This window comes from Ixodes scapularis, unplaced genomic scaffold, assembly GCF_016920785.2.
Source record: "Ixodes scapularis isolate PalLabHiFi unplaced genomic scaffold, ASM1692078v2 PGA_scaffold11__112_contigs__length_91849675, whole genome shotgun sequence".
In the NCBI taxonomy this organism is placed as follows: Eukaryota; Metazoa; Arthropoda; class Arachnida; order Ixodida; family Ixodidae; genus Ixodes; species Ixodes scapularis.
The window spans coordinates 7,897,136-7,913,363 of record NW_024609837.1 but is presented as its reverse complement, the minus strand read 5'-3'; the positions used below and the strand labels follow the sequence as shown (position 1 = coordinate 7,913,363).

The 16,228-nt window shown below is 42.7% G+C and overlaps 1 protein-coding gene across 1 annotated transcript in view; it reads left to right on the top strand.

The window, feature by feature from the left end:
- The window catches only part of LOC8032569 (large neutral amino acids transporter small subunit 2), an 89,541-nt gene extending 73,866 nt beyond the window's left edge, over positions 1 to 15,675 (top strand). The window contains exons 5-9 of the mRNA XM_029979443.4: positions 9,104 to 9,227; positions 10,046 to 10,149; positions 12,370 to 12,466; positions 13,297 to 13,624; positions 15,412 to 15,675. Coding sequence (XP_029835303.2) covers positions 9,104 to 9,227; positions 10,046 to 10,149; positions 12,370 to 12,466; positions 13,297 to 13,624; positions 15,412 to 15,494 — 736 coding nt within the window. The 3' untranslated portion in view covers positions 15,495 to 15,675. The remainder of the gene's footprint in view (positions 1 to 9,103; positions 9,228 to 10,045; positions 10,150 to 12,369; positions 12,467 to 13,296; positions 13,625 to 15,411) is intronic.
- The last annotated feature ends 553 nt before the right edge of the window (positions 15,676 to 16,228 follow it).

The following is a 16,228-nucleotide window of genomic DNA, read 5'->3' as shown; positions in this document are numbered from 1 at the left end:
GAGAGATCTTTTGTTATGAAGACCTTGGAACCATAGCGATATTCGAGCTGATAGAATAAATTATCTAGTAGTTTCAGAGCCCTTTGGTGAAATGATCATTGTAATTAAATTTTATTATTTTAATGGATTCTTGCACTTTCATCAGGCTGCAGATTCTCTTGAGGTGCGGTAGCATCATTATGAAGCAGAGTTCTCAAGGTCATCCAAGGGGTCGCGACGGGAGCGTGCTTGATCCACTAGATGCATTAATGGTAGGTAACAGGTCCGCAAATATTTTAGAATGGATTAGACAATCTTTTGGTGTCTGTAAGGAAGGATCGTTACACCGTCTTAACAAACAAAAGCAGGCAGAAGCATTTTAATGAGCTCGAATATAATTTTATTTCTAATAAATTTATAGTTTGTGGTTGGGCAATATTTTTCCTTGTCCTCATCTAACTTGATCAGCTCCAGAATCGATGATCATATCTCAGCTAACCCCTTGACGATGTCCCACACAAACATTTTACAACAAAAGGGACCATGAAATAAAAAGAACTGGATACTCTAAATCTGGTAGAGGTAGCAATGAAACACATCTTACCCATTTCTTATGAGAAACGAGGTGGCTACGCAGGTCTCCACCCATCGTTTTTATAGCAAAACAACTTCGTTGGTTTCAGGCTCCAAACCCTTACAAGTCAAGTACATCCTGCTAGGAACGGGTTGGGTTACATGATTTATATTCCAGGCTAGTTTTTGTAACTATCTTGACACTGTAGAGGTGCATACATAATGTATCTAATGTTAAAAAAAAAATCAAAACGTTATCTATGATAGGTGCGCGTTTCTCTTCGAACTGTACCACAACTAAAAAGCCAAAACGGCGATGCTCGATCTTTAGTTTTGAAGATTTTTTCGGCAAAGAAGAATGTAGGGTATTAAAAAAATAAAAAAAACTTTTTCCTACTAATTCAGAAGCAAGCCATGGTATAGTAATTTGAGGCTTAGGCAAAGATAATTGTTGACTTTTTAGTGAAACAAGTGCCTAAGCTGATATTATAATTCAGCATTGTCCTCAAAAATTGGTACATGGTTAAGGTGAATTGAGCAATTATCTTGGCTTTTAATCTGGGTTATATCATTAGCTTGGAACAAGTGTAGATGTTTAGTGAGCTTTTTCATATGCAAATTAAATACGCTGTTATACTTGATGCTCCGCTGGCTCGCTTTTTTTCGATCTCGTTTTTCTTTTTCATATATATACATTAGTGACGCATGTGTTGATTTCGCAGCGAGGCGTCATTTCGTGAGCCGCTTGACGTAAATGCTGAAGGATCATCCCCGTCCCTTCAAAACGACTGTCGATTGTGTCAATCTTTTGTGTATACAATTTTTTAAATGCCTATTCCTGCATACAAGGTCCTCGCAAGGTGAAATTCATCTTTCTGCTTGAGCTCCTCGAAGGTTGTCAGATAGCAATCAGAGATTTTTTAGAACTTTGTACAATCGAGACTCAATCAATGAACAGTGGGTAAATTTTTGGGCGCCACTTACATTCTGTTGAGCATGAAGAAGGCCCACCCAAAGCTCACTAAGCACCTACACTTGTTCCAAGCTAATAATTTAATCCATGTTAACAGCCAAGATAATTTTTGAATTTACATTAACTGTGTATCATTTTTAGAGACAATCCTGAATTATAATATCATGCTTAGGCACATGTTCCATTAAAAAGTCAACAATTATCCTAGCCTAAGCTTCGAATTATTAATACTATGGCTCGCTTCCGAATAAGTATGGCCAACGTCGTTTTTTTTTTAATACTCTATATTCTTTTTTGCCGAAAGTGCCTTTAAAACTAAAGAGCATTACTATTTTGGCTTTTTAGTTGTGGTAGACTCTGAAGAGAAAAGCAGACCTATCATGGATCACGTTTTGCTTTTTTTTTTTTTAACTGTAGGTTCATTATGTATGCACCTCTACAGTGTTGAGACAGTTACAGAAACTAGCCTGGAATATAAATCTTGTAAGCCAGCCCGTTCCTAACAGGATGTGCTCGACTTATGAGGGTTTGGAGAGCCTGAATCCAACTAAGTTGTTTTCCTGTAAAAAGGACGAGTGGAAACCTGCGTAGCCACCTCGTTTCTCACAAGAAATGGGTAACATGTGTTTCGTTGCTTCCTCACGAGATTTAGAGGATCTTTTTTTTTTTATTCATGGTCTCTTTTGTTGTAAATATTTGTGGAGGACATTGTCAAGAGGTTAGCTGAGACGCGATCATGCATTCTGGAGCTGATCAAGTTAGATGAGGACAAGTAAAGATACCCCCCAACCACAAATTATAGATTTAGTAGAAATAAAACTATATTTGATCTCATTAAAATGCTTGTTTGCTTGCTTTTCTTTGTTAAGATCCTGTAACGATCCTTCTTTACAGACACCACAAGATTGTCTAATCCATTCTAAAATATTTGCAACCCTGTTAGTTATCATCAATACATCTAATGAATCAAGCACGCTCCCGTCGCGACCCCTAGCTTGAGTACTGTGCGGTGAGCTTCATAATGATGCTACCATACCTCAAGGGGATCCGGACCCTGAAGCAAGTGCAAGAATCCATACGATGATCAGTCCAACGAAGAGCTCTGCAATCTACTGGATGATTTATTGTATCAGCTGGAATCCGAAGTGGCCCAAACTTTTTCAGGGTCACTTCAGAGTTTTATGCGGTGGGGCCGGCCCCCATAATATGGCAGTTCCACTTTAAAACTTTACGCCGGGTTACAACCTAGCTCGATCTGTGAGCTTCAAAGCTTTACCGTCACCCCCCCCCCCCCCCCCCCCGAAGGAAAAAAAATTAGCTGGACCCAGTGGGCCATCTGGGCTAAAGGCCCGTCGCATGATGCCCTAAGCGGGTCTAAGCTTTTACCACCAGATGTCAGCAAATTCAGCGATGAGCACTTCAAAGCTCTAACACTAGATGGCACCTATCCCAAAATTCACTGGGTCCAGCACGGTCTGTGAGCTTCAAAACATTTTACGCTGGGCCCCAATATTTAGCAGGACCACTGCAAAGCTTTACACTATGCCAAAATTTTGCACGGCCTGTGAGTTTCAAACTTTTACCGTCACCCGAGCCTAAATTTAGCGGTAGCCAGCTGGTGCTAAGAAACCGTCAGATGATGCCCAAATTTAGCGGGTAGAAGCTTTTGCCACTAGATGTTAGCAAATTAGCGAGATTGAACCCAGGATCCCCAGGCTTTGCAGTGCGAGCTTTCGCTCCACATGCTTCAGCTTGTGTGCTTTAGTTCACTCGGCCACCGATCCCCCTAAGCATGGTTTACATTCTATTTGTCTGACCACAGTTTTTTAAGCAACGTTGCACCTTTTTCCCTACCTTTTTAAACAAACACGTACCATTTTGTATTGTAGTTTTAATTGGTGATGAATTTCCAGTGTCATACGCCCAAGCTTTTCAAATTTTTAGAAAGCATTAAGCTTTTACAATGCCTTTAAGAAACGAATGTTTGTAACCCGAAATAAGCAATGCTTACTGAAGGATACTTGAACATCGTCATAAAGGTGCACCTGTTCTTGGCGCAGTACGGCCTCCGTTGCAGCTGCACCAGAGAACACAACATTTTTCTTCTACTCTTTCTGACACGTAAAACGGACTTTGAATATAGTTATCTCCAGCAATACAGCGTACACCATTATAAAATTTGTAGAAAACTTTAGCCTTGGGTCCGGCTTCTTGTGCAGTTTTCATTTCAATTGGGATTTCAGATTTGTGACACTTGCCTTGAACATATAATTATTTAGGACAAATCTTGTGCAGCGACTTTGTATTTGTTCTAGTTTATCAGAGATAAATTTTTTCGAGGGGTCCCAGACTTTGCTTGCATATTCAAGGACTAAACGGACAAAAGAAAAACACAAACCATTTTTTAGTTCTGAAGGGCAGCGCTGGTAATTCCTCACAAGAACCTTAAAATGCTGCTTACTTTTTTTGTTATTGCATTGATGATTGTCCCATGATAGGTCACTTGAAAAGTAACGTTGAGATAAAGAATTGAATTAGTTGTTTGGATGGGTTTGTTTTTAATAAGTAGCACATGTCTTCTGTAACTTTTCTTTTTCTCAAAAACATTACCGTTCTAGACATACTTGTTTCAAGCCCCAGTCACTACGCCAGTTTGATACTCGATTTATGTCTAATTGAAATTTAAAATAATCTTCATCGTCATTAATTGTCCTGTATGGAACAACATCCTCAACGAATAGTTTAAAGCACAAAAAAATATTTAAACAAATATCATTTATATACATCAGAAAAATAAGAGGACCAAAGATTCAGCCCTGTGGGACTTTAGATGTAATGGTTACAGTACTTGATAAATGACCATCCAAAATCACATGTGGCTTTTCATCACAAAGGTAGTTGCCAATCTAGAAAAAAACATAAGGATCAATATTCAAAACATGCAACTTTGCAATAACAACCAGTGATCCACTTTATGAAAAGTCCTGCACGCATCTAGGAAAACACAAAGAACACATTTTTTGAACTTAATTCCAAGCGCGATGTCATAATAAAATTTAACAAAAATGATGTGCAAGATTCACGGGACCGAAAACTATATTGATATTTCATCTTTATTTTAAACCAGGTGACAAAAGCCAAGTGCCAAGGCAGCTTTACACATGATCTGAATTGCACATGCGCTCAACATACGGATAGCTAGCACGGGTTAAGATTTCGAGGAAGCGTTGTGCTGGTAGCTCAATTGGTAGAGTGCTAGGTTACAGTGGACGAGGTATCGGGGTTGATTCCCAGTCAACGCAGAATCTTTTTTAACGAATGAAACATTTAATGCGCAGCGATTCAAATTTCACATGACCTTCGTCACTTAACCGCAGCAATGACGTCCCGCAAATCTGCTTTCCTGCAACGCCATTCAAATCTCATAGCACCTAGCGCCCTCTGTCGGATGCAGCTTGAACCTGGCGACATCACGTGGTGATGTCACCGGGTTTTCATCACGTGATGACAGGGGTTGTCAAAACATAGTGGTGACATCCGCTGTGATTGGCTGCCCACTGGCTACGTGCCTTTCCCACCCGCCTGGCATGCGCTCCGGACGTGACTTCACACCTTCGCCGTGTACGTGACTCGGGGGCAAGGAAATTGATGAGCTCGATTGGCCACTGGCCAATCCCCTGTGAGCAGGGCCATCTATGTCGGTGATCGCTGTGGACGTGGCCATCGATGATTGTGGCCTGTCATTGGTCACTGTGATGGGAGAGGGGGAAGAAGCCCCGCACTCCTGCACTGTGACTGATCGGCTTGGGTTTGGCCCTGCCCTCTTGAGCTGTGATTGGCCCATGGCCGAGTTGGTGCACTTTTCCTAATATTGATGCATGTGCATGTATGTTTTTTATATGTGTAGCTCGCAAATCAGGCAATATCTTAGACTGACACATCCTTCACCAAATAAAATAATTGAGTTCAGATAACTGTTTTATCTGGTGCATAACATATGCATATTATATTAGAAAAAATGTGTTGCAAATTGTTCAGCTACACCACTAGCGTTAAACCAAGTGCTTGGTGGAGTTAGTGTTAGTTAGGGCTAGAGTTAGTTATAGTGTTAGAGTTAGACAGTCCGACCTAGGCCGAGTAGGAAAGTTTTGAATTATTGTCCGTTGAAGTACCCATTAACAGAATTTCACAATATTGACCTTGCATAACCTTTGTATTGCAATAAATTGATTGAATTAAACTGGTTATGTTAAAGGGCAACACCGCTCCATTCCAAAACTTTTCAGGATAATGATTGATTTCACAATAAAAAGCACTAGTAAAAGGCACTACATCATTAGCTTCGTGAAAAATGGGATATATATTGTTAAATCATACTTTTAACACGAGCAGAAATCGAAACCAGAAATTCGGCTCTGTCCGTCGACTTTGGCCTCGGGCCTGCAAAAATATGACTATCACGTGATACGAGATGTCACGTGATCGTCTATGCAACGACGGACACGCTTGGGACGGGCGTGTGCCAGGCGCTAGTGTCGTCTGCACCGCACCCTTCACCACGTTTTGGTGTCCACGACATTCGACAATGTCAGCACAACTGCGGCATCAGTCTGCCCACATAGTGTGAATGAAACTTCGAAAGGCAAGGATCACAAACGGTGAGACGAGGACGGCGGTTGTGACGCGGGAGACGGCGGTAACGGGCAAAACGGCCGGACGGCCAAACGGCTCCCAAGAATCGCGCTGCGCATTCGCGTTACGCCAATCACGTGGGCTCCGTTGAATGACGAGAGGAAACGTTGCCGACGTCACCCGTTACGCTGAACCGGAGAAATAAAAACAAAGAAAAAGAGGCGATGGGAATGATGTTTAGCTCAACGTTGCCTACATCTCGCCATATCCTTGACCACGCTGTTGGTTTCACCTCAATTGGCCCGCTAGAGTCCTCCGATTTCGGCAACTTGGCGCTATTGCAAAATTTGCTGGATCGTTTAAGAAACATATAGACAGAACTAGGTTGTAATATTTGGCGTGTTGTCTTCCTAGGTATATACTGAAAAGGACTGCATTGTTTTTGCAAAAATAAAAATAAGGCGGAGTTGCTCTTTAGGAAAAATTTAATCATTTGAAAGACTCCAGAAATGTGATTGAGCAATGTTTTAGTCTTTAAACTAGTAAAAAAAACTGATCAAGTGAATGTGTACATTTAGAAGGGTTATCAAGAATGTTGAATACATGTAGAGGTGATATTATTAGCAGACATATTGCCTGATGGTGACGTACCATCATTCCTAACATGAGATAAAATGCAAGTTAAACGCACGTGACTTAATTCTTATTGGGTATGTTTTGCTGCTATTAGTGAGCAATCCTGAGTTGCCATGAGTGATTGGCCTTTGAACCCTCGTGCTGTTTTCGTCATGTGCGTACTCAATCTGCCTCAGTGCAAACGCTGATTCCCGTGCTTCACCTTCACACGTATTCCATACGCAGATGCTGAAAATAGTAAAAACGTGCTACAAACTTAACTGCAGAAGTTGTGCACATAATGATGTAATGCAGTTAGGTAATAAAACTAAAATATCGGTCTACATTTTACGGAGTAAGGAAAAGAAACACGGTGAAACACGACAAAAAACACAAAGACAATGCATCCGCCTAGTAGGTGCGGAAGGGAGATAAGAGCGGGGGGTTGTAGCAACCTAATGGCGGCCGCGTTACGTGGTTTGAATGTGGCAGCGTCCATGCGACAGAGGGTGAAAAGTCTGTAGGTCGCGTGTCATGAAGTCATGTGACATAATTCTCCACTAAATCGTCAATCAGGTCACGTGATGTCCATATTCCCACTAAATCTAGCGGGGAAACTAAATCTCTGTATAGATCACGTGACACAAAGTCATGTGACAGCATTTTTGTGTCTCTGCAAAATTTAGTGGAAAAAACTGAATTGGTGTTGAAGTCATGCGACACCAATTTTCCCTCTAAATCTAGCAGGGAAACTGAATTTTCGTATAGGTCATGTGACCATGTCACGTGACGTCAATTTTTTTGCTAAATTTAGCGGGAAACTGGATTTGTTCATACGCCACGTGACATGAAGCCCCATGACGTTATTGTTCCCTCTAAAAAGTTAGCGGGGAAGTTCGTGATTACGCTCTTTGAGGCTTCACTTCATCTGAAAACCTAGCCTATAAATGTTTCCCATTAAAAGATGTAGCAAGAGGTTCCATGTGTGTTATAAATCAATATCTCTGCTGTAATATGACATTTTAAGTATGAAGTTTTTTTTGCATCACAACAGATGATTCATTTGTCAAGGTTTTATTATCGAAACACTGCTGTATATTAGAGCGCAGCTCTTAGGGGCCCGTTCCCGGCTTGAGCGGCGTCGGCGTAACCAAGGTCACCCCAAGGTCACGTGACCCCCCCCCCCCCCCCCCCCCCCCGAGGTCACGTGACCTCCCCGATGACGTCATCGTCACTGATGACGTCACCGGCATCCGCATCGTCATCGTCATCATCATTGATGACGTCATCAGTGACGTCACTGATGACCTCACTAGCATCCGCATCGTCATCATCACTGATGACGTCATCAGTGACGTCACTGATGACCTCACTGGCATCCGCATCGTCATCGTCATCATCACTGATGACGTCATCAGTGACGTCACTGATGACGTCACCGGCATCGGTATCGTCATCGTCATCATCACAGATGACGTCATCAGTGACGTCACTGATGACGTCACGGACATCCGCATCGTCATCATCGCTGATGACGTCATCGGAGTTCGCATCGTCATCGTCACTGTGACATCATCGGCATCGTCACGTGACCCCCAAGGTCACGTGACCCCCCCCCCCAGTACCGTTTCCTCCTCCTCCTCAAGAGCTGCGCTCTAATTCGGTGTTACAGGGAGTTGTAAACGGCTTTCATTTTTTTACCTTATTATCAAATGACTCCAAACACGAGGTAATTTTCGCCTATAAGCTTGTAGATTCAGCTAATAAAGATTTTAGTCTCAGCAAACGCTCAGTTATTCAGAGTTAAAGAAACACCAAAATTTGTTCAAATCGTTGAAGATTTTGTTTAATAGACGTTTATAAAATTTGCTATTCCTCGCATCACTGTAAGGCTGAAACGCTCTACCGAAATAAAGGAAACATGAAGTTCCAGTCATTCGGCAATCCACATTCCCGATGGACACGTCAGACCGAATTGTAATATCATTTTTTGCATATCATGCGATGGACATACTGTGGCATTGTGGCATTCCATACACGTGATGGGAGTGTTGTCTCAAAACCTTGTTCACAAAACTTAGTCATAAAATCTCGGGTCATCCTGGGCATTTACATCCAATTCCTACATATATCCGAAGCCTTAGCTTTCGGATTATGATCATTGCAAAATAACAAGGACAGGTCGTCTCTTTCGAATGCCCGGCTTTCAACGAGACGCCAAAAGGTTATCGAAAGTAAGAAGCTCTCGCCGGAGGCGGGACAACTGAGACTCCTCCTTGCATCTCTCATCCTGTCGGTGACAGTGTCTTTTCCCTTACTGACACCCTTCAGGAACCTACCGAGGGCCATCTACATCGGCATCACGCTGGTGACGCTGTTTTACGTCCTGGCCAACGTGGCCTACTTCACGGTGGTCTCCCCGCAGGAAATGCTGTCATCGCCGGCAGTTGCTGTGGTGCGCATCTTTTTGCTTTGAGTTTAGTTAGAGCATGCGCTTTGCTGTCTCCGTTAGTCGAGGTACAGTGCTCGGAAGGCGTCTCCGACGAGCGTGCTTACAACGTCCTCGTCTGTGGTCCCTCGATTTCTGCCCGACGACGTCGTGTGTCGCGCTGTTGCCTGCCACGATTACGGTGGTGCGCCGACATCAGACATGCAAAAGTGTACATCGTCCATAGACTCGGAAAGACTGTTTGCTTTAATATGTCTAGATTTTCTAATGCTGCCTGGCTCCCACATAGTTAAGTCTGTCACTCCTACCATTAAACAGGAACATTCGAGGGGAGGAGGCAACGTGGTGTGGATTTTGCCATACTTTTCGAGCTACCCGAGATTGTTGCCTCGTTTTTGTTTCTTGCCAGCACTCCAGAGTTTATGAAAATGAGGCTTGTGTAACTGCATTTTGTTTAAGCAGAATTGAATACTCATCAACTTAAAATCTGCCCTAATCATAGTTTGGTGGCCCCATTTCCCGTGTTTGTTCTGACAGCTGTTCATAATGAGCAAAGCTGTTACAGTCACGTCTGGTTAAGTATGGATAGCCGCTATATAGACAATGTTTTCGGGGACCAGTCGGGTATATTATCTGGATGTTTGTCTCGTATGACTCGCATTACGGATTACGGATGATTTCTGGGGGGAAAGGAGGTGTCCATATTAACAAGCTGTTCATATTAACTGTACCATAAGCTGATTTCTCTTTCCTTTGTCGCTGAGAAACATTTCTTATTTGTGATGATTACCTGAGGCTTTTGTTCTTCTGCTTTGTTTTCGCAGACCTTTGCACAGCGAACAATTGGCATGGTTGCCTGGATCATGCCTGTCTTTGTCAGCCTTTCGACCTTTGGTGGACTGAACGGAATTATGTTCACGATAGCCAGGTGAGTCTTTTTTCACACTAATGTCTTCTTGTTGACGTCCTTATATAGTTTTTTTTTTTTTTTTTTTTATCAAGAAACATGTTTTGTTGACATCTCTACTTTCGTTTAGATAGGTTTGTATTTACACTTCTTGTTAACAAGAAAAAACTGAATTTAACGATAAAAATAATCCCTGGAGAAGGGGAACAAGAGGGACAAAGGACAAACACAAATCTCCAAACACAGCTAGATGACTGATGTGCGACCGAAAAAATCCGCCTGGTCCGGGTATTGAACCCGGGACGTCTCATTACAGGTGGAGCGCCAGGGGTTAGCTCAGTTGGTAGAGCGTTTCACTGGAGATGGAGAGGTCCCGGGTTCGATACCCGGACCAGGCGGATTTTTTCAGTCGCGCATCAGTCATCTAGCTGTGTTTGTCCTTTGTCCCTCTTGTTCCCCTTCTCCAGGGATTATTTTTATCATTCTTGTCCAGCTCGCTTGCACCTTCGAATTTAATTGCATTATAATGAATTTAATGAAATTTTTTTTAAACATCTTAGATATAACTATTGCATTAAGAGCCCACTTTTATCTTGAATGAATCTTAGGTTGTGGTGGCTGAAGGGCTCCAAAGCTGTACTTTAAGGATCTTAATCATGAACACTGAAAGTCAGTTTTACCATTTAGTGAACGTTGCCATCTCCTTGACTCAAAACCTGCATCTAGACATTCGTCCAAAGATGGGTAGTATTTCAAACACAACTATTTGAAATACGTATTTCAAATACTTTGTGTATTTTGCATTTGTATTTAATTACAAATTGGGTAATGTATTTGCCATGTGTATTTAAATACTAAAACGTGGGTATTTCAAATACAATTGTAATTAAATACAATTTTGTGGACATCCCTCAAATTTATTGTCACGACTCATTTTGCTCATCCTAAGACGTGTCCAAAGCTGCTCTTTCTTTATGCAGTGTCTCTCAATCAAGCACAAGCAATCAGTGACTTGGTGATTACGGTGCTAGTCCAGGGCAAGAATAGTGACGAAATCGACGTTCACAGGCAGACTGGCTAAATAAGTACCTGTGACACCTTGTGATGCTTTCCAGCCTGATTTCCATTCCTATTTTTGCCTGGAATATTCTAAATGCGCGGGTCGTCCAGATTTTCGTAACTGGTGCGAGTTGCAACAAGAGAAAAATTCTCTAGCTAGTGCTGCGCGTCTTGGTCGTCTCGGTTTTTTGTTGGTCTATACCAAAATGTAATCGACAAAAAAGCTGCTTGAAACTCTTTACTTTTTTCACCTATTACGTCCAAGCTGATTGCATTTTATTGTGATTATATTTCTATTACTTTACTAGAGCCTCGTACACTAACCCCCGAGTGTGCGATGCAAAATTAAAATGAGATACCCAGAAACCCGTTGCAGGTGCCCTGAAGTCGCTGACACAAATTTTGAGGAATGTATTTGGAAAAGTATTTGGAGGAGACCAAATACATTTGGTTGTATTTGTAGCTTGTACTTAAATGCTTTTTTGGAAATGTAATTAAATTTGTAATTAAATACATTTTTGACAAAGTATTTTGTGTTTGTATTTCGATACATATTTGCATGTATTTTGCCCATCCCTGCATTCGTCCAACCGCTAAATTACCACATCTAGTTGTGTGTGGCGAAGTTACAAGCCGCTTGTGGCGACCAACTTTTTTTACTTCTTTCCTAAATTATTCATGCTTTTGTGCAAATAGTGCGTACCAATGGTATATCTGTAGAGAAACATTTCTATCAAACATGACACATAGATCTCGAGGCTGCAGGGAAAAAATTGACAAGAACACTAAAAGATCTCGAATGCAGCTGAATTTCTATTTCTGAAAAGTGATTATATTGGCACCTTAACAAAGAAAAACGAAAAAAACCTTTTTATTTTTCTCATGGTGCCTGTGTAAGCACTTTTTGCAAATAAAAATTCAGCTGTGTTCAAGACCTTTTAGTGCTCGTACAGTATTTTTCCTGCAATCTCGGGGTTTACGTCATGTTCAATCTATACCAGCTTGTTTGCACCCTTACATTCACTACATATCTTTTGCTGGTTTTTACAACTTCTGGACAACTTGAAAGGGAACATTGCCGTCATCTCGGAGCGAATTTCACATTATTTTCCCAAGAATTTTGTTTCAGGACCACAGTTTGCTTTCCTTCTGACTGACATTTCTCTCATCTCTGATTTCCAGGCTTTTCTTCATTGGAGCATTAGAAGGGCACCTTCCCATGATCTTCGGAATGATCAATGCTGAGAAGCTCACACCGACGCCCCCTCTTCTATTATCGGTATGTAACATTGTTAGAAAGCGTTTTTGGCTTCCAATTTTTCATTTCGGCTTACTGTTGTTTTTTTTTGCTTTTGATCAACGGAGAGGGCACCTTCTTTGTTGGCAGATATAGACACATATGTTTTTGCGCTATTTTTTAGGGTGACATTTAGAAACACAGAGGGGTACAGGAGCACAGAGGTCTACATCAGTTTGAAAGAATGTCAACACGAAAGATGAGGGCAGACAACCACTCTATGAAAAAAAAAAAGGCATATTACCTATGGCAAAAACATACTTAGGCCGCACATTGTTCTCTAACACGCTTCGGCGGAAATTTTGGAAAACAACTGCCAGTTCTACACCGAAAAATACGGATATTGCAACGAGATGCATACTAGAAACAGTATTTCTTGTATGCAGTACTAACTCGATCACCCAAGTTTATATACTTTTCTGCAGTGTTCGACCTGTTTGAACTACCCAAAGTGTGAATGGTTTCTCATCGTTGATTGCCACGTCGTCCTACTATAATCTTCAGTGGACAGTGGAGTCACTACCCTGCACCCCCCTTGCGACGCCACTGTCAGCGGACCTGCTCTTTTCTCATCTACCTCCATCATGTTCATGCAGAATGATTAAAACTTAATGCTTTTAATCTGTCCCACACCCTACAGTCTTTGACCTATTTGAACTGCCTAACGTGTGTGTAGTTCCTTAACATTGGCTGCCAGGTCTGGTCATATACCGTAAACATTGATGAATTTGCTTGTACATCTTCTGTCTACCTCTCATTCGAGCAGAACGATTAACATACTTTTAATCCGTCCCATGTCTTTGCACTTGTAGTGTGCTGTGGCCCTGCTGATGTTCTGCACGAGCGACATCTTCGTCCTCATCAACTACCTCAGCTTCAACCAGTGGCTGTGGGTGGGAGTCTCAATCCTGGGCATGCTGTGGCTGCGCTACAAGCGTCCCCGCATGCATCGTCCCATCAAGGTGCCCTTGGTCTTCCCGCTGGTCTTCCTCGTCATGTGCGCATTCCTCACGTTCATGCCCCTGTACGCCAGTCCCGTGGAGACAGGCATGGGGCTAGTCATCCTCATCAGCGGTATACCGGCGTACTACATCTTTGTCTGCTGGAGTGCAAAGAACAAGGCAGTGGGACGTGTTTCACGTGAGTGTGGCTTCTGGTTTACTGTGGACTCCTGTGACTGTTTGAGAGATCCAAGGGGGATGTTCATTGTGGCTGAAGCAGTATCGCTGCCAGGGATGTTGCTTTCATTCGTGGATATCCTCTGGACATTCAAAAGACATTGCAGCCCTATTCATGTTTCATTGACGGTTGTATGTCCGAATGTTCTGGGGATGTTTTGTTGATTTCGCAGTATTTGATGAGAGCCCAGCTAACATGCAGAGGATGTTGCAATGCCCTATTGATGACTCGGGGATGTTCGGAACATGCCTGACAAAATCTTTTGAATGTTCTCTGCATGTTGCGCTGTTGTATGGAAGTCTTAAGAACGAATGTCTTATGGAGATTCGGAAGGCGTGGCAGCCCTATTGATGTCCCGTCGACATTCTGATGTCCAAGCATTCTAGGGATGTTCAGTTGAGGTTGCGATGTCCCGTGAACGTGCAGAAGATGCAGCAAAGTCTTAGCGATGTCTCATTGATGTGCCGAAATTGCCCAAAATTTTTTAATATTATCTGGGCATGTTGTAATTTTGTATGGAAGTCTCGCGGTTATTCAGGTGACATGCTGTTGTTTTACAGCAGGCGTCAGGGAGATATTGCTTTGCCTTTTGGATGTATCGTGAATATCTTGAGGCCGTATAAACATCATGTGGCTGTTCAAGAAAGTTCGAAGAGTTTTACACATGTTCTGTATACGTCTTAACGTCGCAAAATACGATAGCTTCGCAGACGAGGGGGCCTAGAAGTGAACAGGACAAAGGCTTCCTCTTTCCGCCCCTCCCCACTTGTCACTATTTATCTGTCGTTTGCCGTACTAGCTCAACAGTTGATTTTGTTTTATTGTCCTAATAATGTCTCGTGGATGTCTGGAATGTCCTATGGACGTCTCCTAGTGCGGCAGTATCCAAAGGAGATTTTGTGGACACTTACGGAGTCCCCAGGCTGGTTAAATTTATGTCCCATTCTCGCATTCAAACTGGGATTAGCACAGCCCAGGTGATCGATAAAGGACTGTTTTGATGTCCCGATAATCTATTTGCGAGGACAGAAAATAAGGCAGTAGTATTAGCGTGGGTGTCCAGGGGGGAGTGCAAGGGGAGAGCACCTACACCTCCCTTGGGTATTCTTGGGCCACGGTCACACTGTCGACACATTGTACGAAAGACAGTCTGCACAAACTATCTGAGGAATGCGTCTTCCTTGTATGATGTCACATATTGGTCATACAACACTGTTTACAGACATGAGCATACACGAAGCTTCAAATATGTTTGAGGCGTGTCCGTAGGTATTTTCGTCGTCATGGCTGCAGTGAACACTGTGCCTTTTGTATGATACACGAGACTGCGTCTTTATGGTTCCTTTCGACGACATGAATAGGATTACCAAATCTGAACGACAAGCTTGATAATATGCATAACAAGCATGGCAGAAGCTCGAAACCGTCATGTTTATAAAACCAACACTGTCAAAGTTGACAGTCTGTCGTTATACCCTTATTTTCGCTGGTGAAAGCGTAATAGTAATACGACGAAAGAACCCCAGTCCTACAAAATCATTATAGTGTCTGCTTGGCCAATTGCAACTTGCCACAGCGATGCTTTTGGGTTCATTGCTCCCGTCTAAAAAACAAATTGTAAACTCTCCCCCCCTTTGAAAAAAGTTATCATGCCCATGAGCATGTCAAGGTGGTTGGTTTCTCGTTGCATAAATAAGCGTGCAGTTACGTGACAAATTGGAGGAATGCCGCTTTATTTTCAATTGCAGGGTACCTGACAGTGGCAATGCAGAAGTACCTCCAAGTGGTCCTTCCCGAGCAGGAAGAGCGGCTACTCGAAGCGGAATGCTGAGGAACTCGTGAAATGAGCCAGGCGCCAATCTCAACTCTGCGTGCGTCCAGTGGATAGGGACCAATCGTTCACTTTTGCGGGTAATATGTGAGATAGAGCCCATATGGGCAATGTTGACCCGGGTGGGTTGGCCACTCTGTGCCGCTCCAGCAAGGACCCGTGCATCTTCTTCCTTGTGGAATGCACGAAGAGTGAGGGCTCTGTCGGGCACTGTTAGTAGATTGTACTTCAGTTTACTATGAACTGCCGCAACGCAGGGTGCGTCGAGGCGTAAGTGTGACGCACCCAGCGTCACACGTTCACAGCGCTGGATTGGCCTGGAGGGCACATAGCATCCACTGTGGTTCATTGTAAAACAGAATGGAGTACTGTAGGGTTAAGTTTGGAAAGCAGCATGCAAGATATGGATATATGGAAGTATTCTAGGCCACGACGAAGTTGAGAAGGCTTTTGAATTGTGATCTGCGTCGCGTACGAAAGGCTATTTCCGGTGTCCCATTGCGTAGCAGATTCCAATGATCGGCACTTCACGGTTTGACACCTGGTCATATTTTTAGTCCATATTTCTTTTTACCAATCAATTTCTTTTAAAAAGAAAGAAAAAAAAAAACGAAACGTCTGACCACTAAAAGTTTTTGCACACTGTTGAAAGCATGGTGGATACATGGCCAACATACATAGCACAGATTGTCGACTGTAGCAAATTATTGACAGACGGTGCTCTCAATGCTCAA